At 54.7% G+C, this 26,099-nt stretch overlaps 1 protein-coding gene across 2 annotated transcripts in view; it reads left to right on the forward strand.

Moving 5' to 3' along the window:
• MIB2 (MIB E3 ubiquitin protein ligase 2) overlaps positions 1-25,235 on the forward strand; it is a 42,688-nt gene extending 17,453 nt beyond the window's left edge. The window contains exons 4-19 of one of the 2 annotated variants that reach the window (XM_029065676.2): positions 7,891-7,997; positions 9,050-9,244; positions 10,443-10,585; positions 11,906-12,013; positions 12,546-12,708; positions 13,335-13,468; positions 13,868-14,016; positions 16,488-16,644; positions 17,170-17,324; positions 19,131-19,257; positions 19,858-19,924; positions 20,021-20,097; positions 22,646-22,824; positions 23,513-23,709; positions 24,029-24,094; positions 24,344-25,235. In XM_029065676.2, the coding sequence (XP_028921509.1) occupies positions 7,891-7,997; positions 9,050-9,244; positions 10,443-10,585; positions 11,906-12,013; positions 12,546-12,708; positions 13,335-13,468; positions 13,868-14,016; positions 16,488-16,644; positions 17,170-17,324; positions 19,131-19,257; positions 19,858-19,924; positions 20,021-20,097; positions 22,646-22,824; positions 23,513-23,709; positions 24,029-24,094; positions 24,344-24,579 (2,260 nt within the window). In that variant the 3' untranslated portion in view covers positions 24,580-25,235. Of the gene's footprint in view, positions 1-7,890; positions 7,998-9,049; positions 9,245-10,442; positions 10,586-11,905; positions 12,014-12,545; positions 12,709-13,334; positions 13,469-13,867; positions 14,017-16,487; positions 16,645-17,169; positions 17,325-19,130; positions 19,258-19,857; positions 20,098-22,645; positions 22,825-23,512; positions 23,710-24,028; positions 24,095-24,343 lie in introns of both variants that reach the window. The other variant, XM_029065675.2, reaches the window with a different exon arrangement.
• Positions 25,236-26,099: the final 864 nt, after the last annotated feature.

Below are 26,099 nucleotides of genomic sequence, written 5' to 3' on the forward strand. Positions count from 1 at the left end.
TTTAGTGCCATTGTTCTTGTCTGTCCGTCTCCCCCGATTAGACTGTAAGCCCGTCAAACGGCAGGGACTGTCTCTATCTGTTGCCGACTTGTTCATCCCAAGCGCTTAGTACAGTGCTCTGCACATAGTAAGCGCTCAATAAATACTATTGAATTGAATGAATGAATGAATGAATAAAAGTGCAATGAGAAGTAGTGATGCAAAAATGCTGTTGAGATGATAGTTGATAATATGGAGATGATCCTCTCCTGGGGAGGAGAAAAGGCACAGTAAGGAGGTGAATTTCAGAGGAATCAAGGGTGGAACTGAGGTATAATGGTAGAAGAGATTGGTTAGGTAAAAAGGGAGAGAAGTGAAAGCTGGTGGTCAGTAGATATTGTTTGAGGGGCTTGAGGACGATATTTAGAAAATTGATCTGGGCACTAGAGTGAAGGAGAGGCGGAAAAGGAGGGCAACTCAACCAGATCATAGCCTTTGAGAGAGGACTTATATTTGAAGAGCTGGGAAATGGGGAGGTGGAGATGGGATTAGAAGGTCCTGCCCCAGTGGAGTGGGTCACTGGAAAAAACCACAGACTAGGCAGCGGGGGACGACGGGGTCGGCGGCTGGGGGGCTTACCTTCTTCTGTGTGTGTGTGTGTGTGTGTGTGTGTGTGTATCGGTAATTGTTTTGTGTATATTGATATCTGTCTCCCCCTCTAGAAAAAAACCACAGACTAGGCAGCGGGGGACGACGGGGTCGGCCGCTGGGGGGCTTACCTTCTTCTGCGTGTGTGTGTGTGTGTGTGTGTGTGTGTATCGGTAATTGTTTTGTGTATATTGATATCTGTCTCCCCCTCTAGATGGTCAACTCGTGGTCAGGGAATTCAACTACCAACTGTTATACTGGACCTTCTCCCCAAGGTCCTTGTGGGCAGGGAATGTGTGTAACCACCTCTGTTGTATTGAACTTTCCCAGGTACATAGTACAGTGTTCTGTACATGGTCAGTTCTTGTTAAATACCATTGATTGATTCTTGTTTTCCTAGAGTGTCCCATCAACTTACTCAGAAGGGGGCACCTTGACCTATATGAGTGTAACCTGTAAGTGGGGTCAGAGTGAGGGTTAGGCAGGCTGTTGCCAGGATTGACCTCAATCACCGCACAACCTCTCCCTTCCCTAAAGAACTCTCTCTTCCTCCCTCCCCACCCCCCCACCTTCTATGCATATATTATTACCTTGTCTTCAACCTTTGATCTTTGAGCTCCTGGTCTCTGCAGTCTAGAGTCTAGGAGGCTCGAGGGAGCTCCAGGCTTCACCTCCTTGGACCAGAGGGGAGTCCCGTGTGCCCCACCCAGGCTGTGAGTAGGGCCCAGCCCTACTCAGCCCTGGCCTGGTCTGGGTGGGTCTGATATGGAGGAGAGGGGCTGGGGTCCCCAGTTCTGCCTCTCTAAACTCTGCCTGTCTGGGCCTGCATTTTGGCTGCTCTCAAACACCTCTTCGACCCCCGGCACCCCCTGCTGAGGTGGTTCATGGCCGTGCCCCGTTCCCCGCTGCCTGTTGTCAGTCCCACTCGCTCATCCCTAGAGTGGGTCCTGCTCTCTGGGCCTCTGTCGCCAGGCCCTGGCAGCCCAGAGAGGGCCTGGCTAATGGCTCATGGCAGCTTGCCCCTCCCTAGGTACCCCTTGCCAACTAGGCCTGTGACAGCTCGCCCATCTCCGGAGCGGGCCCAGCTGCCACACGGGAACTGAAAGACGGTTTTGTTTTCTGTCCTTTGAGCTCTGACCCACGAGACTCAGGCTTCTGTTGCCAGAGCAGTAAGCCCTCCCCAAGGTTGGGGAGGGGAGGGGCGGTCTGGCTCTCCTGCTTGGACCTTTGTGAGGCTCAGTCCAGTGGGGCTAGTAGGTCCGCATCCAGGGTGTTAAGGTGGTTCTGGCTTTGGGGAGGTCGACCTGGGTTTACCTTGGACCAGACCACCCAAGATCAAGCCTCCTCTGGGTCTGGGGGCTCAGGAGAGTTAGCCCTTTTCCAGCTGGGAAAGCCATAGCTCCGTGTTGATGCTGGGCTAAGAAGAACAGGGATCGCCTGGCTCCCCATGAGTCAGTCAATGGAAAGAACTTAGTGCAAAGCAGCCATATTTATTGAGCATATTTATTGAGTGCGCAAAGCACTGTATTAGGCACTTGGAGAGTCTAGTATAGTAGTATAGCAGACATATTTCTGGCCCACAGCAAACCTAGACAGTCTAAGAGCATTGTACTAAGAGCTTGAGTGTGTACAGCACCACTGTGATGGATTCTCTGGCCTCGAGGCCCCGAAAAGCAGCATGGCCTGGTACAATATAACAGAATTGGTAGTTGCATTCCCTGACCAAAATGAGTTTACAGCCTAGAGGGGGAGACAGACAGTAATATAAACAATTACCAATATATACATAAGTGCTAGTGGGGCTGAGGAAGGGGTGTGCCAAAGGAGCAAGACCAAGTGACTTGCTGGCGGGAGAGGTAGAAAAGGAAATGAGGGCTTAATCGGGGAAGGCCTCTATTGTTTTCTGCAACCTCTTTGTGAATCATTTCTCTGTCTCCCCAGAGAGGCTGTGAATGCCTCAAGGGCCTGGAATGTCTTGCTTCTGATGAGTTCTCTCCAGGGCTCTCTACAGTGTTCAGCACTCAGAAGACGCTCAAGAGATACCACTGATTGATTGATTGGGCTTTCAGTCTAATGGGGGAGGCAGACAGTAATTATTTCCAAATAACTGAAGCAGGAGGGAGAATGAGGAAATAACAGAAAATAGCATGATGGTTAGACCAATATTCAGTGCGGCAAGGCCTGATGAAAAGAGCACCGGCCTGGGAGTCAGGAAAGCTAGGTTCCAATCCCAGCTATGCCACTTGTCTGCCATGTTACCTCGGGCAAATCACTTTACTTCTTAGGGCCTCAGTTTCCTTCGCCTGTAAAATAGTGAGGTTCTCCCTCCCCCTTAGGCTGTGAGCCCCCACGTGGGACAGGAACTGTGTTCAGTCTGATGATCTCGTATCTACCGCAGCACTTTACACAGTGCCCGGCACAGAATTAGTGCTTTAAAAATAGCACAATTACCATTATCATTGTTCCCCAGAATCCTTGGGGTCGGCAGACCTTGAAGATATTCTGGGGTGGGGGATGGGAGGCTATTGTACTCTCCCAAGTACTTAGAACAGTGTTCTGCATATAGTAAGTGCTCAATAAATACCTCTGAATGACTGATTGGGGCTGGAGGGAACTGGAGATGGATGATAGAAGGTCAGAGGGCCAGAGGAACAAAGCAGAAAAGAAATGGGGGTGGGGACAGACCCCAGGGCTCCAGAGTGGACATTAGGAAGTGTGGGACTCCAGAAAGTGGCCAGAGGCACGCACACAGCTGGAGAGCCAGACGCTCTCATCCTGGCACCTCAAAAGGCCCCCTTCCCATCCCCTGGGCCTGGGCTGCAGGAGAAATAGGTGGCTCACTAATGGATCCCCTAATGGCTGGAGCTAAGATTTACCCGGTGTGGAGCTGTTGAGCGGGAACACAACAGTAATAATGATAACAATCATGACATTTGGTAAGCGCTTACTTATTGGAGAAGCAGCATGGTGTAGTGGACAGGGAATGGCCCTGAGAGGCAGAAGGTCATGAATTCTTATCCTGGCTCCTCTGCTTCTCTGCTCTATGATCTTGGACAAGTCATTTCCCTTCTCTGGGCCTCAACTCCCTCATCTGTAACATGGCTCATAGCACTAAACAAATGCCCTTATTATTGTTGTTGTTACTGTATTAAGCGCTGGGGTGGATACATGCAAAGCAGGTTGGACACAATCCCTGTCCCACAAGAGGCTCACAGTCTTAATCCCCATTTTACAGATGAGGTAACTGAGGCACAGCAGACAAGTGGAGAAACTGTGTTTAGAACCCAGCTCCTTCTGACTCCCAGGCCCATGCTTTATCCACTAAGCCATTAAACGTTGTTGCCATTCAGCCTCAGCCTTCAGTTAAGCCTGCCTCCCCCAGAGGGGCTGGTCGGCTTTTTCCAGTTACCCAACATCCTGGGCTCTGCCCTGGCCTGCTGTCTGGACTCAGGCAGATTACTGGCCTTTCTGAGCCTCTATTTCCCCACACGCTCCGCTCCTCTGCCGCCCACCTCCTCACCGTCCCTCGGTCTCACCTATCCCACCGTCGACCCCTGGGCCACATCCTCCCGCGGTCCTGGCACGCCCTCCCTCCTCACCTTCGCCAAACTGATTCTCTTCCCCTCTTCAAAACCCTACTTAAAACTCACCTCCTCCAAGAGGCCTTCCCAGACTGAGCTCCCCTTCTCCCTCTACTCCCTCTACCACCCCCCCTTCACCTCTCCGCAGCTTAACCCTCTTTTCCCCCCATTTCCCTCTGCTCCTCCCCCTCTCCCTTCCCATCCCCTCAGCACTGTACTCGTCCGCTCAACTGTATATATTTTCATTACCCTATTTATTTTGTTAATGAAATGTACATCGCCTCGATTCTATTTAGTTGCCATTGTTTTTACGAGATGTTCTTCCCCTCGACTCTATTTATTGCCATTGTTCTTGTCTGTCCGTCTCCCCCGATTAGACTGTAAGCCCGTCAAACGGCAGGGACCGTCTCTATCTGTTGCCGACTTGTTCATTCCAAGCGCTTAGTACAGTGCTCCGCACATAGTAAGCGCTCAATAAATACTATTGAATGAATGAATGAATGAATGGCTAAGATACCAGCTCTCCTTCCCTCATCTCATCATCATCAACAGTGGTATTTATTGAGCACTTACTGTGTACAGGACACTGAACACTTGGGAGAAAACAGAACAGAGTTGGCAGATAATCCATTAAAACCGCTGCCACATTAATCCGAGCATTTATCCTATCCTCTCTCCCCTCACTCTGGCCCATGCTTCACTCTGCTGCAGAAATGTTCAGGCCACGTCTCCCCACTCCTCAGAAACCTCCAGTGGTTGCCCATTCACCTCTGCATCAAACAGAAACTCCTTACCATCGGCTTTAAAGCAATCACCTTGACCCTCCTACCAAACCTCACTATTCTCCTACTGCAACCCAGCCCACCCACTTTGATCCTCTAATGCCAGCCTTCTAACTGTACCTCGATCTCCTCGTGCCACTGACCTCTTGCCCACGTTCTGCCTCTGGTCTGGAGCGCCCTCCCTCTTCATAGTCCTCCCTCCTCATAACCGACAATCATTCTCGCCACCTTCGAAGTCTTACTGAAGGCTCATCTTCTTCAAGAGGCCTTCCCCAATTAAAACCTCATTTCTTCTTTTCCCATTCCCTTCTGCATCTCCCTGACTTGCTGCCTTTATTCACCTCCTCCCAACCCCACGCCCTTATGTACTTACGTACATAGCCGTAATTTATTTATATTGATATCTGTCTCCCCCTCTAGACTGAAAGCTCGCCGTGAGCAGGGAATGTGTCTGTTATGTATTATTATATATGTATTATACTCTCTCAAGTGCAAAATATGGTGCCCAGCACTCATTAAGCACTTAGTAAATATGACTCATTGATAGATATGTTCCTGGCCCACAGTGAGCTTGCAGTCTAAAGGGGGAAACAGGTGTTACTATAAATATGTAGCTTATAACTTATAGATACATACACAAACGCTGGGGGCTGAAAGTAGGGTGGATATCAAATGCCCAAGGGTCATAGATCCAAGTGCACAGATGATGCAAAAGGAAAAGGGAGCTGAGGAAAAGAGGCCATAATCGGGGAAAGCCTCTTGGAGGAGATGTGACCTCAGTAAGTCTTGGAAGGCAGCGTGGTTTAGTGGCAAGAGCATGGGCTTGGCGGTCAGAGGACGTGAGTGCTAATCCCTGCTCCTCCACTTGTCTGCTGTGTGACCTTGGGCAAACCACTTCACTATGCCTCAGTTACCTCATCTGTAAAATGGAGATGGAGACTGTGAGCCCCATATGGAACAGGGACTGTGTCCAAAACAGTTTGCTTGTATCCACCCCAGCGCTTAGTACAGTGCCTGGCACATAGTAAGTGCTTAACAAATACCATAATTATTATGTTATGTCTAAAATGGGAGTGAAGACTGTGAGCCCCAGGTGGGACACTTGTATCTACCCCAGTGCTTAGAACAGTGCTTGGCACATAGTAAGCACTTAACAAATACCATAATTATTATTATAATTATTAAGTCTCTGAAGGTGGGGAAAGTGGCGGTCTGCCATGGGTGTGCACTCGTGTGCGGTGGAGATTTCAGACCAGCAGGAGGATGTGGGAAAGGGGATGGACAATGAAATAGATTAGATTGGTGCACAGTGAGTAAGCTGATGCTAAAGGAGCTAAGCATGAAAGCTGGGCTGGAGTAAATCAGTGTGATAGGAAGGTGCGTGCTAATTGTTTTAAGGTAGACTGTAAGGAGTTTTTATTTGTGGTGGTGGATGGGCAATTACTGGAAGTTTTTGAGGAGTTGGGCAACATGGACTGCACAGTTTTGTAGAAAAATGACCCGTGCAGCAGCGTGACATATGGACTAGAATGGAGACAGGAAGCCTGGAAGTCAGTGAGGAGGCCGATGTAGTCAAAGGGGGATAAGATATAGAGCTTGGATTAGCATAGTAAAAGTTTGGATGGAGAGAATAGAGCAGATTTTAGCGATGTCGTGATTTGGTGACAGATTGAATATGAGGGTGGGATGAGAGAGATGAGTCGACAACACCAAGGTTTGTGAGATAGGGAGGAGAGTGATGTTGCCAGTAATGGGAACGACATGGGGAGGATGGGCTTTGGGTGGGAAGATAAGGAGTTCTGTTTTGGATAGGTTTAATATGAGGTTTCACCAGGACAGCCAGGTAGAGATGTCCTGAAGGTGGGAGGCAATGCGAGACAGCAGAAAAGGAGAGAGGTCAGGGATGGAGAGGTGGATTTGGGAATCATCTTCATAGAGATGAGAGTGAGTGAGTTCTCCAAGGGATTGGGTGTGGAGGGAGAATAAAAGGGGATCCTGAACTGAGCCTTGAGAGACTTCCACTATCAGAGAGAGGGAGGCAGGGGAGGATCCTGCAAAAGAAACTAAAGAGTAGCCAGATAGGAGGAGAACCAAGAGAGGACAGTGTTAGTGAAGCCAAGGTTAGATAAAATTTCAGGAAGAAGGGTGATGGGGCCAGTGTTCCTACAGTATCAAGGGCAGCTGAGAGGACTAGGAAGATTAAGGTTGAGTAGAGACCTTCAGGTGTGGCAAGAAGATGGTCACTGGTTACCTTGTGGAATGAAGGGGGTGGAAACCAGATGGGAGGGGGGTCAAGGAGAGAAAAGGAGGAGAGGAAGTGGAGATGGCAGGTGTGAGCAGTGTTCTCAAGGAGTTTAGAGAGGAATGGTAGGAGGGAGATGGGGCAATAACTGGAGGGATTTCTGGGGTCGAGAGGTTTGTTTGGGTTTTTTCTTTTAGGTTAGGGGATACGTAAGCATGTTCGAAAGCCCTGGGTCATCAGAGCAGGTGGGGTCACATGAGGAGGTCCTTAGGGGCCTGCTGAGAGGTGGTGTGTTACAGGATAGGATTGGAGTTGAAAGGGGAGAAGAGAAAAACGGTGTTTGCTCCCTCTGCTCCTGGAGGTCTGTGGGAGCAGAGACAGATACCTCAGCAGGAGAAAAAGATGCCAGTTACGTCTCGGGGGAACAAGACAGAGAACTTGATATCCCCTCCCCTTCCCTGGATCTTTCAGTCCCCTCCTTCTCCCTCCCTCTCTCTACCCCACTAGGTAATAAACTTCTGGAGGGCAGGAATCCCCCCTACCAATTCTCTTGTACTCCACAAAAAGAGTGTAGTACGGTGTGCTCCTTATACACAGTGGGTCAACAGATCCTACCGGAATGATGGGGGAAGGGGCTGAGCACTTGATTCCCTTGCAGAGTCTCCGTGAGTCCCCGCCAGAACCTTCCCCGCCTGCCCCTGAGAGGGATCTTCCAGGGTGCCAAGGTGCTCCGGGGCCCAGACTGGGAGTGGGGCAATCAGGACGGTAAGTGGGGAGGGGGCAGCTCGGCCTTGCTGGGTGTGTCGGGGGTGGGCGGGGCAGTGACATACAAGGCTCCTTCTTTTTGCCCCAGTAGTCCCAAGGGCAACAGTGGGGTGAGCACTCTCTCCCCGACCAGTAAGTCAATCGTATTTATTGAGCACTGACTGTGTGCAGAGCACTGTACCAAGCACTTGGGAGAGTACAATTTAAAACAACAAACAGGCACATGCCCCGCCCCCAGCGAGCTAACGGTCTAGAGGGTGAGAGTAAATCGACGTGGAGGGTTTCTGCACCTGTGAAGGCACGCTTTTAAGGGGGGTTGGGTGGGCTTGGCCGTAGGCCCCCTGTAGAGGAAGGGGGCCATAGCCTGGAGCCAGGATGGGCCTCTTCAGAACTGCCATGCTGCTGCTGCTCACTGTGGGAGGGAGGCTGCCAGACTCACGGCAGTGTTCTGCCTGCTTTCCAGGCCCGCCTCCAGCCCTCCCTCCTCTGCCCGGTCCCCCTCCCTCTCTCCAGAGCCTTCTCCATTCCTCCTGCTTAACCTCCTTCCCCCTCTCCTACCGTGCTTTATTCATCCCCCTCAACCCCACAGCACTTATGTACCTATCTGTAATTCATTTATTTATCCTAATGTCTGTCTCCCCCTCTAGACTGGGAGCTTGCTATGGGGAGGGACTGTGTCTGTTTATGGGTATAGTGTACTCTCCCAAGCGCTTAATACAGTGCTCTGCATATAGTAAGCACTCAATAAATACGATTGAATGAATGCTCTTTTTCCTTCCCTCCCAGGAGCAGGACTGGCAGCCTTGAGTTGCACCGCCCCTCTATGCCCACAGGGTGTCACCCTTGCTCGCAAACTGCCCCTCTGACCCGCTGGGGGTGGTGGGGTGCGTTCATTCCCTTGTATTTATTGAGCGCTTACTGTGTGCAAAGCACTGTATTAAGCTCTTGGGAGAGTACAATGCAACAATAAACAGATTCACTCCCTGCCCACAACGAGCTCACCACCCAGGAGTCCCAGGAGGGGAACCCCACAGGCTCTTCTGTCTCCGCAGGCGGCGAGGGGAAGATAGGTCGCGTGGTGGATATCCGGGGCTGGGACGTGGAGACGGGCCGGAGCGTGGCCAGCGTCACCTGGGCCGACGGAACCACCAACGTGTACCGCGTGGGTCACAAGGGCAAGGTGGATCTCAAGTGTGTGGCCGAGGCGCCTGGCGGCTTCTATTACAAAGACCACCTCCCCCAGCTCGGTAGGTGCCGCGGGGGGCAGTTTGGTTGCATGAGGCTGCACTGGCACCCTGACCCTCAGAGACTGTCTCCCCCCACAACCTTTCCATCCCAGTTTTCCTGCCTCCAGGCCAGGTCATGACCCCTGTGAGAGGTAGCATGGCTTAGTGGATGGAGCATGGGCTTGGGAGTCAGGACCTAGGTTCTAATCCCGGCACTGCCCCGTGTGACCATGGGCAAGTCGCTTCACTTCTCCGTGCCTCAGTTAACTCATCTGTAAAATGGGGATTAAGACTGTGAGCCCCACATGGGACAGGAACCGTCTCCAACCTGATTAACTCGTATCTACCCCAATGCTTAGAACAGTGCTTTGCACATAGTAAGTGCTTAACAAGTACCATAATTATTATAATGAGTAGCCAGGCCTGGGATTCAGGGCTGGCTGCAGGCAATGATGAAAGGAAGCCATCACCCCCCAGCACTTCCTGACCCTTCAAAGATGGCCACTGCTGGGTGCATGCCCCCTGGAGTGGACCCCATCAAGGTAGCTGCCCTGTGCCATCCCCACGGCTCCCTCTCCTGCCCTGCCCTTGACATGAGCATAAGCAGGAGTTGTCTCTGGATTCTCCACTCCCTCCCCTGACATCTTGCCCCGGCCAACTTTCAGAGCCAGGGAGGGTAACACATGCCACAGGCCCTGGGGATTGGGTGGCTCAGAGCTAGTGAGGCTGGGAGCTGGAGGGCAAGGGCAGGTAGCCCCAGACCCCCCTTCACTCCCCTCACCTCCGGATTTCAGCCCCTCCCTCGGCCACCACTGTCTAGCACCAGCCCTAGGGTAGGGCAGTTCCAGATCTGTGAAGCCAAAGGCCCAGAGCCCCTTCTCCTTGACTGAGCAGCATTTCCTGATGGAGGTCGGACCAGCATCCCCTCCTGGGACCCCGGCCTTGATGGCTCCGAATCTATGCTGGGCATAGGCGCTTCTGCCACATATCGCTGGGGCTGAAGTCACATCGTGCTCTGCACACGGTGTGGCATGAACATGTCAAGAGTCACCCAGATTGGAAATTGAAGTTTTGCTTTGGAGCTGCAGGGCTTGTGGGGGGGTCCAACTAGTCAGAGACTCCCTACCCCACAGAAGAAGACTAGCAGATCGCCCCCAGCCTTCACCAACAGTCAGAAAAGTCCAATGGCATTAACCTTTTGTCTATCTTTCTACCCCAGGTAAGCCGGCAGAACTGCGGCGGCGGGCCAGTGTGGACAGCCAGCCCTTCCAGCATGGGGATAAAGTCCAGTGTCTGCTGGATGTCGAGATCCTGCGGGAGATGCAGGAGGGCCACGGGGGCTGGAACCCCAAGATGGCAGAGGTAAAGCCTGTACCCGCTTCTCTCCAGCCTAGGTCCAGCCAGTTGTCCAGTTTCTCCCTGTTCCTTCCACTGCCCGGTACGGATTCCTCCCCCAACACCCAAGCACCCAGCCTCCCTCTCCTCCGGCTCCTATCACTGACTCCTGTAGCTCAGAGGTGGCATCGATGTTCATGGGGACTTTGGAGCTGGTGGGCCAGAGGACCTGGAGTAAGGCAGGGGTAGAGGTTGGGGTCCATCATCCCCTGGGATACATATAGCTACTTCCTCTAAGATCTCTTTTTGGTCTTTTCTTATGATGCTCTTGCTTTCATGACACTACATGTAACACGATGGGGTCGGCAAGGGGCCCCCAGGCACCTCCCAAACCCTGCCCCTTCCTGACCCCTTCTACCGGAGTGCCCACCCTGCTGGGTGATGTGGCCGGAAGTTCCCCCTCGCGAGGAATGGTGGGGTGACCGTGGGCCGGCCCTCCCCCGACCCTGACGCGGGGTTCCTCTTTCCCCAAGTGAGCGAGGTGGCCGCTCTCAGCTGCAAGGCCTCCTCAGTTGCCCTCAGAGGGAGATTTCCGGGGCTGCGGTCCAACCGGCCTCCAGAACCAGGGAATTGAGTCCCACCCCCATCTCTCCCAAGCCGCATTCCATCAGCCAGGCGGTCAGATGGTCACACAGACAGATGGTCAACCAGGCTGTCAGCAAGTCAACCAGCTTTCAAACACTGGCTCACCTCTGCTAGTAGCAGCCAGAGTCATATTGGGGTTAGGGATCCAGGAATACCTGAGTCCCCTTCCTCACTCCCTGCAGTGGTCCTCTGTCAGGGAGTAGGAAGCCCCCGGGACAGCTTTGGCCCCATGAACTCCAGTTTCCCCTAGAATAAGAGGGGAAGGAAGGACTAACCTGGGCAGGGAAGGATTTAGTTTGATGGTCGCGGAGAGCTTTGAACCTACAAACTCTGCGGTCAGCTTCTCCCCTGCAGCGGCTGGCAGCCCCAACCACTGTGGCTAGAATGTGCCACTGGGACCGGTGCCGGATGAACTGGAGCAGGGACCCAATGGGCCACTCTTTGGCCAGTGGTCCATGGGGGTGGGGTGGGCCACTCCTGGTCTGTCTGGGCATTTCTGGAGGTTTCCAGGCATTGGCTGGGGGATGCCTGACCCATCTTACAGGGGCATTGGGCAGAGGGTCAGGAGGTGGTCTGAAGGGACTTTTAGACAGGAGACGACAGTCCTTATCCCCCACCTCCTTTCAGAGCCCTAACCCTAACGCCCTGCTAACAAGGGCCTGTCTGCCTGTGTGCCCGCTTCACCCATTTATCTGCTTGTAGTTTATTGGCCAGACAGGAACAGTGCACAGAATCACTGACCGGGGTGACGTGCGGGTCCAGTTCAATAGCGAGACCCGTTGGACATTTCATCCGGGGGCCCTGACCACGGTAAGTAGACATTGAGCCAGCTCACTTCCTTCTCCTCTTCCCTCACCCCCCCAACCGTGGGGCCTAGCCCAAACCACCCCCTCCCCCGCTGAAGTGCTGGGGAAGCACAGGAGACACGTGTCATAGCTTGAGGGGCTCTGAACAATAGGTTCCTGGGGTTATTCCAGGGAAAAGGCAGGAGAATGGCCTAGTGAATAGAGCACAAGTTTGGGAGTCAGTAGGATCTGGGTTCTACTCCTGGGACAACCACTCGTCTGTTGTGTGACCCTAGTCAAGTCACTTCACTTCTCTGTGCCTCAGTTACCTCATCTGTAAAATGGGGATAAAGACTGAACTCCATGTGAGACAGGGACTGTGTCCAACCTGATTACCTTGTGTCTTCCCCAGCACTAAGAACAGTACCTGGCAAATAGTAAATGCTAAGCAAATACCAGAAATGAAACCAACAACCAACCACCATCCCCAAGTGTCCATGAGGATCCAGGCCAGGCCACCAAGAGTCCCTCTACCCTCCCTTCTCTCCCCGCCTCAGGCACTAGGCTCCTCTGGGAAGGCGGCAAAGGTGTTTGGGGATGGAGACCTGAGGATGTCGCTCGGTGGTCAGGCCTGGAAGCTCAGCCCCTCCTGCCTTACCACCCGCCACCGGGAGGAAGACGCCAACCTGGACGCTATGGAGAGCGCCAAGGAACCCAAAAGTGAGGGGTCTGCGTGGGGGGACAGGGCATCAGCCCAGATGCCCGGCCTGGGGTGTGAAATGGGTGGAGCCCAGGGTGGGTGTCTCCCCGGGGATGTGCAGAGGGGTAGGTGGTGGGTGGGTTTAGCTTCTCCCTGGGCCCATCTGCCCCTTGACTGGCCAGAAGGAAGCCGGGGATCATCAGTTAGTCATATTTATTGATCACTTAATGTGTGCACAGCACTGAGCGAAGCACCTGGGAGAGTACAATAAAAGAGATATTCTTTGCCCACAACGAGCTTATAGTCTGGAGGGGGAAACAGACATTAATGTAAATAAATAAAATGACAGATAAGGCCATAAGTACTGTAGGACTGGGAAGAGGGGGATGAATAAAGTGAATAAGTCAGGGCGTTGTAGAAGACAGTGGGAGACAGGGAAAGGAGGGCTTAGACAGGGAAGGCCTCTTGGAGGCGGCGTGCCTTCAGTAAGGCTTGTGGGCGCCTGTGGGAGCCCAGGAGCTTGGGGAGCTGGAAGCCGGGGGAGCGAGGGAGTCGGTTGGATGCAGAACCTGGCCTTGCCCTGAACATGCTGGGCTCTCCTGCCTGGCCTGCTCACTGGGCACACCCTCGACCTCCCCACCTCCAGGCTCCCTATGTACCATCCTGGAAAAGCTGCTAGCCCAGAAGAGTGATCCCGACCAGCCAGGGCGGCTGGTGACAGAAGCTGCTCACGGCAACATCGCCCGCCTGCTGGAGCTGGTGAAGAGACATCCGGACAAGGCAGGGCCCGATGGGGGAGAGAGATGGGGGAGAGGGGACGCTGAGTCCCGGTACATCTCCGGGAGGAGCTGTGGCTGACCTCTGGAGGCCGGGGACGACACGAAGGGACCTCATTCGATTGTATTTATTGAGTGCTTACTGTGTGCAAAGCACTGTATTAAGCGCTTGGGAGAGCACACTCCAACAATAAACAGAACTGTTTCTTGCCCACAACAAGCTCAAATTCTAGACGGGAAGACAGTAATATAAATAAATAAATGACATAAGTACATTAGTGCTGTGGGTCTGGGATGGGGGATGTAAAGGGAGCAAGTCAGTGATTCAGAAGGAGTGGGAAAAGAATGACCCCTCCTGATGGTGGCCCTGTGGGGCCCTCCCCCATCCCCCCACCCCCTGCAGGTGGACGTGAAGAACCAGGGTCGGACGGCGCTGCAGGTGGCATCCCACCTGGGGCAGGTGGAGTCAGTGCGGCTCCTGCTGCAGGCACACGCCACCGTGGACACGCGAGATGAGGAGGGGGACACGGCCCTGCACTACGCCGCCTTCGGGTAAGGGGGTCTGCGGGTAGCAGGGTCTGGTGGCGGCGGTCAGCGGAGGGGACTGGCGGAGGGCTCGGGTCTGGCCGGAGGGGAGCTGACCTACCCTGGGCAGCTGGGCTGAGCGACCCCAAGCCCCGGAGCGGCTCCTCCCAGCAAGGGCCAGGAAAGGACCAGTAGAAACCGGGCTTCCCAGCTCCCCCATTCTCCACTGGTAGCTCTCCCCACCTGCAGAGCTGTCCTGGAATGCCACCTCCTCCAGGAATCCTTCCCTGGTTAACTCTCAACCCCCCAGGAAGCACCTGAGGGCCACTTGAGCACTTCTGGATTTTATTCCAATTCTCCATATCTACATTCCTCTGTATGTTGTGTATTTGCTGGTTGGTTGAGCTAGATCAGCAGAGTGGCAGAGTAAATGGAGCATAGGCCTGGGAGTCAGGACATGGGTTCTACTCCCAGTTCCCCCACTTGTCTGTTGTGTGACCTTGAACAAGTCGCTTAACTTCTCTGGGCCTCAGTTATCCCATCTGTAAAATGGGGATTGAGACTATGAGCCCCACATGGGACAAGGGACCATGTCCAACCCGATTTGCTAGTATCCACCCCGGTGCTTAGTACAGCGCCTGGCACATAGTAAGTGCTTAGCAAATACCATAATTATAATAATAATAGTATTATTGTGTTCATATGACTTCCTGATATTTCCTTTTTCTTCCTTCTGCCCCCACTGTCTGTATCCCCCAAAAGAAAGCCGAGTCCTGGAGGGCAAGGAAAGCATGTCTTGTTGCTGCTGTACTTTACCAGGCGCTCAGTACAGTCTACTCAGTATCTCCTCAAGAGTGTTCTTTTTGATTGTTTGACTGGTATTAAATGGTGTTTATTAAGCGCTTACCTAAAGCACTGCATCACTGAAGCAGCATGGCTTAGTGGAAAGAGCACAGGCTTGGGAGTCAGATGACGTGGGTTTTAATCCTGGTTCCGCCACTATTCTGCTGTGTGACCTTGGGCAAGTCACTTAACTTCTCTGTGCCTACGTTATCTCATCTGTATAATGGGGATTAAAAGTGGGAGCCCCAGGTGGGGCAACCTGATTACATTGTATCTACTCCAGCACTTAGAATGGTGCTTGGCACATAGTAAGCGCTTAACAAATACTTTAGGTATTATTATTACTAAGTGCTTGGGAAAGTACAATACAGTAGGGTTGGTAGAGTTGATTATTTGTATTTATAAGTAGGAGGAAGAAGGACTCAAATAGTTTAGTTTATAAAACTAGAAGTCCCAAAAGGCAGAGAGAAGTAGTGAGTGCGAAGTTGCTAATCTCCCAAGTGCTTTGTACAATGTGCTGCACAAAGTAAGTGCTCAGTAAATGTCACTGTTGATGATGATGCTGCAGTGCTGTGACCCAGGGGAGAAGAAAAATGAACCCGGGAGAGCCGAGGTTTGGCAGATCTGAATGGAGAGGGAGTGGCAAGCAGAAGGAAGGGCAGGGCTCGTGGATTGTAGTGAGAGAGTCCAGAAGGAGGCCCAGAGAGAAGATAGGGGTGGAATGGAGAGGGTGAGGGAAAAGAGAGTGGGGAAGTGGAAAGGGGGCGAGCCGGTTTAGTAACTTTAAGTCAGTGGGCAGGAGTTTCTGCTTGATGTAGAGAGGAGTGGGTTACCTCTCTTTCTGAGAAGGACTGGAGAGACGTGTAGAGCAATAATAGTAATAATTGTAGGATTTGTTCAGCACTTTACTATGTGCCAGGCACGCTACTAAGTGCTAGGGTAGACAGCCTGTCCCACATGGGGCTCACAGTCTCGATTCCCATTTTACAGATGAAGTAACTGAGGCTCAGAGAAGTGAAGTGACTTGTCCACAGTCACACAGCAGACAAGAAGCAGCGTGGCTTAGTGGAAAGAGCAAGGTCTTGGGAGTCAGAGGACATGAGTTCTAATCCCGGCTCCGCCACTTGTCAGCTGTGTGACTTTGGGCAAGTCACTTAACTTCTCTGTACCTCCGTTACCTCATCTGTAAAATGGGGATTAAGACTGTGAGCCCCCTGTGGAACAACCTGATTACTGTATATCTACCCCCAGCACTTAGAACAGTGCTTGGTACATAGTAAGCACTTAAATACCATTATTATTATTATTGTGGTAGACCCGGGATTAGAACCCAAGACCTTCAGACTCCCGGGCCCATGCTCTATCCACTTCGCCATGCTGTTCTTCCAACTAAAGTTTGATCAATTAGAGATAGATTGATTAGGTGGTTGTCAGGCACCCGACAGGCCCTCCTTTTTGCTGCCTCTCCCCCCAACCCCAAACTGGGGTCCCAGCAACCTGCCCCTCTTTGTGTCTTTGTCTGCCTCCTTTCTTCTCCACATTCTCAGCCTCTCTGGGCCCAGTCTGGCCAATTGCTTATGCCCACCCTCTCGCCACCCCCTTCCCCCAGTCTTGCTGGGCACTGGCCCCTGAATTGGCTTCCTTGTCCGGTCCAGGAACCAGGCGGAGGTGGCCAGGGTGCTGGTGAGCCGGGGAGCCAGCGTGGACCTGCCCAACGCCACCCGGCGCACCGCCTTGCACGTGGCCGTCAGCCGGGGCTTCGCCGATGTCGTGCGGGTCCTGTGCGAGCATGGCTGTGACGTCAACCTGCCGGTGCGCTTCCCCCTTCCCCCCTCCCCGCGACAGCCGCCCAACCCATGACCCCTGGGATTTGGGTGGGGGATACCCAGGTGGCAGAGCGGTCTTCCTTGGACCTCTGCCCTCCCCCGAGAATCCCATTGTGTCTAACACCTCCCCCCAAATAAACTGGGGTCCCAGCAGCCCGCCCCCTTTTTTGCTTTTGTCCTCTGGGCTGCCCCAGGCACAGGCAGGCTAGCAGTCCTGATCCGTGTCCTGCTCTGGCAACCTGCATCCTTCTCCCTTTGCCCTTCCCTGTCCCCCAGCACACCACTACCAAGAGCATGTCCCCAACTCTGGTGCAATCTCCTCCAGCCCCTTCCCCTACCTCCATCCACTACCAGCAGGGAACCTGTGTGCGGTAGCTGGAGGAACCGTTGTCCTACGGTCACAGCGGGCCCCTGGTCAGGCCGGGTGTCAACCCCGGCCTCTCCTGCCGAGGTTCCAGGGGATCCTCGGGGACCCGCCTGAGGTCCCCTCCCCGCTGTTCCCTGGGGTCAGGATGTGAACGCCGACACCCCCCTGCACTGCGCCATCTCCGCCGACGCCAAGGGCATCATCGAGATCCTCACCGAGGTGCCCAACGTGGACTTCACCGTGCCCAACCGCCAAGGCTTCAACCTGCTGCACCATGCCGCCCTCAAGGGCAACAAGTTGTGAGTGGGGTCAGGGCGTGGGCAGGGCTCCCCTCAGCTGACCCTGGGAACCCCTGGTATTAAGGCAGTTCAGTTTGAGGGTCAGGCTTCCTTGCCTGGGCCCATGTGGGTCAGGCTCTTATCCTAAGAAAATGCCTCATTGGTTTGTGAGGGAGCAGAAGGCGCCCAAGCAGCCTCCACGTCTCACCCACCAGCATGGACCTCGGTCTTCCTCTGACCTGGGCTAGGGTTCTGCCCAGGAGGACCTCCAGCCAGTGGTGGTGGTGATTGTAACGAGGGGTGGGGGGGGCTCTGATTTAGCCCAGAAACTGCCCTTGCTCCTCCTCCGTGGCTGGGGGGCTCCCAGCTCTCCTGTGCCCCCCAAGCAGGTGGCAGGAGGCAGCTGCCACCCAAGTGGAGGGTAAGACAGTGGTTTGGGGGCTAAACAAAACTGGAAAGGTCTGACGTCCTCGCTGGTCACCCAGCAATGTTCCCTGGCCTGAAACTTCACTTTTGAACCTGCCAAACCCCAGTTCTCCTCAACATCAAAGCCCCCTGAAATCCTGCCTCCTCCTGAAAGCCTTCCCCAATTCATTTTCAGTACCCCAAATCCTGTCAGCCCAACGTCCACCATGAGCACCTCTGTTTTTATGCCTATTCTCGGGCCTTGCATACACATCTGTAGCCAATTGTACAGCTGTTTAATCCTGACAGTTGCACTCCTGAACTATCATTGGTTTTATCCTTGTTCCTCATCAATCAATCACTGTCAATCCATCAGTATTCACACAGTGCCTGCTGTTTGCAGAGCACTGCACTAGATGTTTGAGAGAGTAATAGCACCTATTCAATCAGTGGTACTCATTGAGCCCTTAGTCTGTAGAGCGTACCATACTAAGCTTATGGCCTAGAAGAAGCAGCGTGGCCTAGTGGAACGAGCACAGGCCTGGGAGTCAGAAGGTCATCGGTTCTGATCCTGGCTTTGCCACTTGCCTGCTGTGTGACCTGGGGCAAGTCACTTCACTTCTGGGCCTCAGTTACCTCATCTGTAAAATGGGGATTGAGACCGTGAGCCCCGTGTAGTACAGGGACTGTGTCCAACCCGATTTGCTTGTATCCACACCAGCATTTATTATGGTGCCTGGCACATAATAAGCGCTTAATAAATGCCATGGTTATTATTGGAGGGGAGACAAACATGAATATAAATGAGTTTATTGAACACCCGTTTGGTGCATGGAACTGCACTAGGCACTTGGGAACCATATAGAATAACGAAGTGACACGTTCCCTGCCTACAAGGAGACTGCACTCTAAAGGGAGAAAAGAGTACAGTAGAAGTGCTCCCTCTAATTTAAAATAATTTATGTTCTTTCCCCTTTTAGATTGTAAAGCCCCTGAGGGCAGGGCCCTTTGCTTCTGGAGTTGTCTGCTAAGTACCTAATAATCTGCATCCAGTAAATGCTCAGTCAGTACCATGATTGACTGATTGATCAATGGTTGGAGTGGATGGCGGTCAGCTGGAATGCAGTGGAATGGAGGCAGGAAGAGATCGAGAGAATTCGGTTCTTTCCCTCTGTGTATCTCTCTGTCTTTGTCTCTCTTGCCCAGATTGTGAGCCCCCCTCCCCTGTGGGGCAGGGACCCTGTTGAATTAGTGCTCACACATTCTCCCCAGCACTTGGTACGGAGCTTTACCCTTTATAACTCTTAATCAGTGTTCTCGTGGCCCAACTGATCCCTGGTGGGCCCAAACCTGGCTGACCGGTGCCCCGACTGGCAGAGATGCCCCCCCCAGCTTGGCTCTTCACCCCTCTTCTCCTTCCAGGGCAGTAAAGAAGATCTTGGCTCGGGCCCGGCAGTTGGTGGATGCCAAGAAGGCAGACGGTTTCTCTGCCCTGCACCTGGCCGCCCTCAATAACCACCTGGAGGTGGCCGAGATCCTCATTAAAGAGGTAAGTTTGGGGTGGACCAGGGAGCCGAAGTCAGGGCAGACCCTGGAATTGTATACAAGAAAACCAGGTTGGACACGGTCCCTGTCCCTAAAGGGCCTCACAGTTTCAATCCCCATTTTATAGATGAGGTAACTGAAGCACAGAGAAGTGAAGTGACTTGCCCAAGGTCACACAGAGCAGACAAGTGGCAGAGCCTGATTAGGACCCATGACCTGACTCCCAGGCCCGTGGTCTACCCACTATGCCATGCTGCTTCTCGGACACAGTCCCTGGCCCACAGGGCACTCATGGCCAAGAGGCAGGGAGAGCAGGAATCTTATCCCCAATTTATAGGTGGGAAAACTGAGGCCCAGAGAGGTTAAGCAACTTGCTCAAAGTCACGCAACAACCAGAGGCCGAGCCAGACCCGAAACCCAGCTTCCAATCCCTTGCTCTTTCCGCTAGGGCATACACTTTCCCCGTGCCGGGCTCAGGAAAGTAATGGGAGACCTCCACATCGTCCTGCCTCCCCACCCCCACCCCACTGGGCTCTTCTGCACCCCTCAGGGTGGCCAGTTAGGGGGGTCCACTGACCCACCCTGACCTCCCTCCCCCGGGCAGGGTCGCTGTGATGTGAACATCCGGACCAACCGGAACCAGTCCCCACTGCACCTGGCGGTGATCCAGGGGCACCTGCGGCTGGTGCCGCTCCTGGTGAGCGCGGGCAGCAGTGTCAACGCCGAAGACGAAGACGGGGACACGGCCATGCACATGGCCCTGGAGCGGCACCAGCTGCTGACCCTGGCTGCCGCCAGCGACGGGGCGGCCACTCCGCAGGACAGACTCTCGCTCCTCTCCAAGGTGGGAGCCACAGCGTGGCCCTGGGGGGTTGGGGGCGGGGGCTTCCTGCTGAGGGAGGGTGGGAGGGTCTGGTGGGGCAAGGGGGTGGGGCTGAGGTGTGATGGGTAGTCCCCAGCCTGGGCAGTTGGGTCCCTTCCTGCCCCAGGGCCCTTCCTTTATAGGTGATTACTGTCTCCTCCCACCCGAGCCCCCTTGTTTACGGTCCCCTCCAGGATATCATGGCTAGGGGACTGATTGATAGTATTACTAAATTGTCAGTCAGTTGTATTTATTGAGTTCTTGAGAGTGCAGAGCACTGTACTAAGTCCTGGGGAGGGTACAAAATAACAGACATATTCCCTGCCCACAGTGAGCTTACATTTGGCTTAAGCCCTTACTCTCTGCCAAGCACTGTGTTTAGCGCTGGGGTAGCTGCAAGATTGACTGACTAGGCACAGTCTCTGTTCCACACAATTCTAAGAGGGGGGGAATGGGTATCAGATCTCCATTTTACAGATGAGGAAATTGAGAACCAGAGATGTTGAGTGACTTGCCTAAGACATCATCCAGCAAACCAGTCATTCAGTCAATCATCAGTCAATTGTATTTATTGAGCTCTTGCTGTGTGCAGAGCTCTGTGCTAAGCACTTGGGAGAGCTCAATATAACAATAGACATATTCCCTGCCCACAGGTAGCTTACAGTCTAGAGGGGGACAGACACTAATATAAATAAATAATAGATGTGTGTAAGTGCTGTGGGGCTCGGAGGGGGGGATGAATAAAGGGAGCAAGTCAGGGTAACACGGAAGGGAGTGGGAGAAGAGGAAAGGAGGGCTTAGAGAAGGCTTTTTGGAGGAGATGTGCCTTCAGTAAGGCTTTGAAGGAGGGGAGAGTAACTGTCTGTTGGATATGAGGAGAGAGAGCATTCCAGGCCAGAGGCAGAACATGGACGAGAGGTCGGCGGCGAGATAGACAAGATGGAGGTACCGTGAGAAGGTTAGTATTAGGGGAGGAGTGAAGTTTGCGGGCTGGGTTGTAGGTGGAGAGTAGTTACGTAAAGTAGGAGGGGGCAAGATGATTGAGTGCTTGAGGGGACAGAGGTGATCGAGGGGTCGAGCTGGGGCTAGACCTGGGTCTCCCGACTCCCAGCCCCGAGCGTTTTCCACCAGACCGTGCTGCCCCCTGAGATGAACCCCAAACTACCAGACCTGTTAGAGGGGTGGTTCTCCGGGGGGGGCCAGGGCAACCAGAGGGCAGTTGGGGGGGTTTTCTGGGTACATCAGCCACCTGCTCTCTCCAGGCTTTTAAGGGACCGTATCTAGCCAGAGGTGGCCGCATCACAGATGACTGACAGGGTCTTTTCTCTCAGTGCCAGACCTCGGGGGTATGAGTGTTTTTGTGTGCCTGTGTGTGCACATGTCCATGGCAGGAAGACTGTGTGTCTGTAGGAGAGAGAGAGAGAGAAAGAGAGGGGGAGAGAGAGAGAGAAGGGGGGGTGGTGTGGGGGTGTGTGGTGAATAATTCCTGGCACAGTAAAAGGTCCTGGATTTCCAGGCCCTGGACACTGGGGCCTCTGTTCCTGCTCTGGACAGGTTCAGTGGAGGAGATGCCTCCCCACCCCCACATAGACTCTGACTGCTCCCCGGAGGCAGAATCGGATGCTGGAGGGGAGGCCCAGCATGATCAGCAGGGGACCAAGGACAGCTGTGCCAATTCCCTGTGGGGTCAGGAGACCCCAGGCCTGGCCCGCCAGCACGGGGCGCATGGCAGGGGTACACGGTGCCCTGAGGACCTTCTCTAGGGAAGAGGGAGCAGTAGACGTAGCAGCAGAGCGGAGAGCTGACTTTGGAGGGGCGGTACCCCTGTGACCGGCTCCGGGATGGCTGGGAAGGCTAGGTCCCTCGGGCAGGAGTCCTGTGGCTCACCCCAGGTGGTACAGCCCCCCCAAAAGCAGTCCTCGCCACATCCCACTGCTAAGGGAGTCAGACCACTGCCCCGCCTTCCTTCCCACCCTCAACTCTGGCCCACCATCGTCTCCTCCTCCTCCCTTCCCTCGCCCCGATCCACCGGGGGCTGAAGAGAGGGCAAGGTCTACCACCTGGACAATGGCTACCTCCCGGTCTTTTACCAAGGACATTGGGCATCTGGGGCCTTCCTGCTGCTCTTCCTGCCCCAGCGTAGCCAAGCTGCCTGCTCTGTCCCTACCTGGAGCTCTGGGGTGGGTTGTCAGCTCCATCAGCCCCCAGGCTTCTGGCAGGCATCTAGCCAGTGGCCACACTGACAGAAGCTCTGGGGTTGCCAAGGCTCTCACCTCCCCTCACCAAACTACCCTTTGTGGTGTGGCCAGCTCCAAGGGGCTGAAAGGCTATGGGACTGGAGTCCCAATCCCCCTGGCCACAGCCCCCTGGACCCATCCAACCTGGATCAGTGTGAAGCGCATGGTCCCCAGGGCAGCCACCCACCACAGAGAGCTACCTGACCGCGTGGGCCTGAGGGGCTGCGGCAGCGGGACCCCCAGGTGGGGTTCTACCCAGTGCTCACGCTCCTGGGGCTCCCCCCTCCCTCCAGCTGCAGGCTTCCGGCCTCTTGGGCAATGTGGAGCTGAATGTGGGTGTGGCCATCGCCTGCTTCCTGGCCCAGGAGGGGGCCGACGTGGGCTACACCAACCACCGCGGGAAGTGCCCTCTGGACCTCGTCACAGATGGACGCACCATCCAGGCCGTTCGGAGCTTTGCCCAGAGGTTCAGGTGTGACACCCTCATCCCCCCACCCCAGAACTCCCTCCACCAGATAGAGCGCTTTTTTTTTAAATGGTATTTGTTAAGCGCTTACTACGTGCCAGGCACTGTACTAAGCGCCGGGGTAGATACAAGCTAATCAGGTTGTCCCGAATAGGGCTCATAGTCTTAATCCCCATTTTGCAGATGAGGGAACTGAAGCCCAGTGAAGTGGCTTGCCCAAGGTCACAAAGCAGACAAGTGGCGAAGCTGGGATTAGAACCCTTCTGGGCTCTTCCCAGTAGGTCACGCTGCTTCCCAGATATTTAATCCCCCTTAAATGAGGAAACTGAGGTACAGAGAGGTTAAGTGACTGGCCCAAGGTCACCCAGCAGGCAAATGGCAGAGTCAGGATTAGAACCCAGGATCTCTGACTCCCAGGCCTGTGCTCTATCCACTAGGCCACTAGCCTGCAGTGCCCTGTGTTCCCAGGCGATCTCCCAACCATGTATTAAGCAGGCCCTGCTTAGCTTTCGAGATCAGACAAGATGGGATGAGTTCAGGGTAGTATGGGAGGGTGGAGGGTTGTTGGGGCAGACCAGCCAGCTCAGTGGGCACTGGGGATGCAGTGAGGGAAACAGCCGCAGGGTCTGCGGGTGTCGGGAGAGGGGCCAGCCTGCTTCCGGCAGAGCAGTAGAACCCCTTTGTTCCCTCTCAGGGAGCAGCAGGCTTCGTTGGGCAGTGCAGGGGTGAGCTGCAACCTGCGCAGGGCGCACTCCACCCCTAACACCATGACCAATCTGAGCGTCGGCCCTGTTGCCGCCGGCGGGGCGGGGCCAGCCGAGTGCCTGGTCTGCTCCGAGCTTGCCCTGCTCGTGCTCTTCCAGCCCTGTCAGCACAGCATCGTTTGTGAAGGTGAGCCCGGGCCCCGCTCCCTATCCCCGCCACCCAAGTGCCCCCATCCTCCCCGGCCTCGCCCGTCTGCCCCAGCCGGAGCAATGGCGGGCGGAGCAGTGGATGGTCGGAAGGGTGGAAGCATGCAAAGATGGGGGGTAAGGGTGGACGAGCAGGTGGGTTAATGGATGAATGAAAAGACGGGTGAGCGGGCAGCTAAGTGGGCCGGTGGTTGTGGGGTGTGGAAGGTGGATGGTGGGAGGAGGTGCAGGTGCTGAAGCGGACAAGGCCTGGGCTGACCCCCAGCCACCGAGGAGTAAAGTCCTTTGTGGGTCCGCAGAGTGTTCCCGGAGGATGAAGAAATGCATCAAGTGTCAAGTAACCATCGCCAAAAAGCTCAAGCCAGGTGGGTGGGGAGAGGGAGCACCCCCCGGGCCTTTCCTTGAGGTGAGGGAGAGGGTGGAGTTGGGCAGAAGTCACCTCGGCTGGGTCCCGTCCCCGCTCGCCGGCCCATGGGATTTTGGACAAGGTGTGGGAGAGGGGCAGGCTGGGAGAAGCAGCCTGAGGGTGAGGGAAGGAAGGGGAGGGGGCCGGGCCCGGGGTGCAGCTGTCGGTCCTGACCCGGTTCCCCCGGACCCCCCGCGTTGGCCCACAGACAGCTCCGAGGTGGGCGGTGGGCCGGAGGCGGCGGGCCAGCGGCAGCTGATGGAGGAGCTGCAGAGCCGCTACCGGCAGATGGAGGAGCGTATCACCTGCCCCATCTGCATCGACAGCCACATCCGGCTAGTGTTCCAGTGCGGCCACGGCTCCTGCCAGGAGTGCAGCGCCTCCCTCAGCGTCTGCCCCATCTGCCGCCAGGGCATCCGCGACCGCATCCCCATCTTCGTCTGAGCGCCGACGCCGCCCATCCTCGCCCAGAAGCTGGGGAGGGGGGGCCCTACTCGGGGGGAGCAGGCGGGGTCAGGTGGCAAAGGGAACCTTTTGCACTTTATAAGGTGGGGGGTTGGGACCGAGGGGGGACCCAGACCGGACCGGCTCATGCCGCCGGCCTGGTATCGACTCCCTTCCCAGGCCCTCCGTTCATTTCTCAACCGCTGCGCTCCTTGCTCGGCCTGCTCCAGCAGCCGAGGTCAGGGCAGGGACCGGGATCCGGGGCGTGACCGGCGATCATCCAGTAGGGCTATCGGCCACCGTTCTGCTCTGTTCCCCCTAGACTCTAAGACGAGGGGCTCCCCGATGCAGCACCCCCAGGCCCCTGGTGCCTCATTGACTGTGCCCGTAGGCCCCCGAGACGGGGGGAGCCCCCGGAGCCCGGTCATGCGCCCGCCCGTCTTCCCGCCCTCAGTGGCTCCAGTCCTTTGATCGTGGTGCTGTTGAGTATGTTGTGGTCGCTACGTTTCCACTGGGCTTTTGAAGACCCTCCTCCGTCGAGCCAGGGCACCCCCCCCCCCGCTCAGGCACTAACCTGTTACACAAGAGCCATTTTCAGAAATTTGCCTTTGCAAAAAACAACCCAGAGCATTTTATAAAAGGAAGACTGAACTTTACCCTGCTTGGCGACTCCCTCTCTATGCTCAGGGCGGCCCTTGGGGCGGGACCTGGAGTGAGGGTCGGGAGGGGTGGGGCAGGGCAAAAAATGCTAAGTCCCACAGCAGAAGAGTAGCCTCTTTCCCATGGATGGAGCAGTAATTATACACTGGCCAGTGAGGATGCCACAGGCAGGCCGCCACTCTGCCCGCTCTTCCACTCAGCATCATTGCTCTCCCTCATCGCCCTCCACTTGCCCATCACCCTCTCCAACGCTTCCAGCCCTGCACCTCCCTCCCGGAGCACCCAACGGCCTCACCTCCCTCCTCTCTTTCGCCCTGCTGACCTCACCAACCGGCTTACTGACCAAATGGAAACCGTCGGGTGTGGTCACCCCAGAATCTGTCCCTTACTGCCCACCTCGGGTTCCCCACGTCTCCTCCTTCCCACCCATCTCTCCTAAGGAACTCTGCCTGAACTCGCAATCTGTCGCCACAGCAAGCACCTCCAACACCTTTCCCCTCATATCTCTCTTTAATGGCACTAGTTAAGTGCTTACTATGTGCCAGGTGCTGGCTTAATGATACTAATCAATGGTATTAATTGAATGCTTACTGTGTGCAGAGCACTGTGCTAAGTGCTTGGGAAAGTATAGTACAACAGAATTGGCAGACAAGTTCCCTGTCCACAACTAACTTACCATCTAGAGGGGGAGACAGACATTGATATGAATACATAATTTATAATATACAATTTAAAGGTGTACATAAGTGCGGTGGGGTTGAGGGTGGGTCAGATATCAAGTGCTCAGAGGTCAAAGATCCAAGTGCATAGATGACACGGAAGGGAGAGGGAACTAGGGAAAAGAGGGCTTCATTGGGGAA

This window comes from Ornithorhynchus anatinus, chromosome 5 (assembly GCF_004115215.2).
Source record: "Ornithorhynchus anatinus isolate Pmale09 chromosome 5, mOrnAna1.pri.v4, whole genome shotgun sequence".
Classification (NCBI taxonomy): Eukaryota; Metazoa; Chordata; class Mammalia; order Monotremata; family Ornithorhynchidae; genus Ornithorhynchus; species Ornithorhynchus anatinus.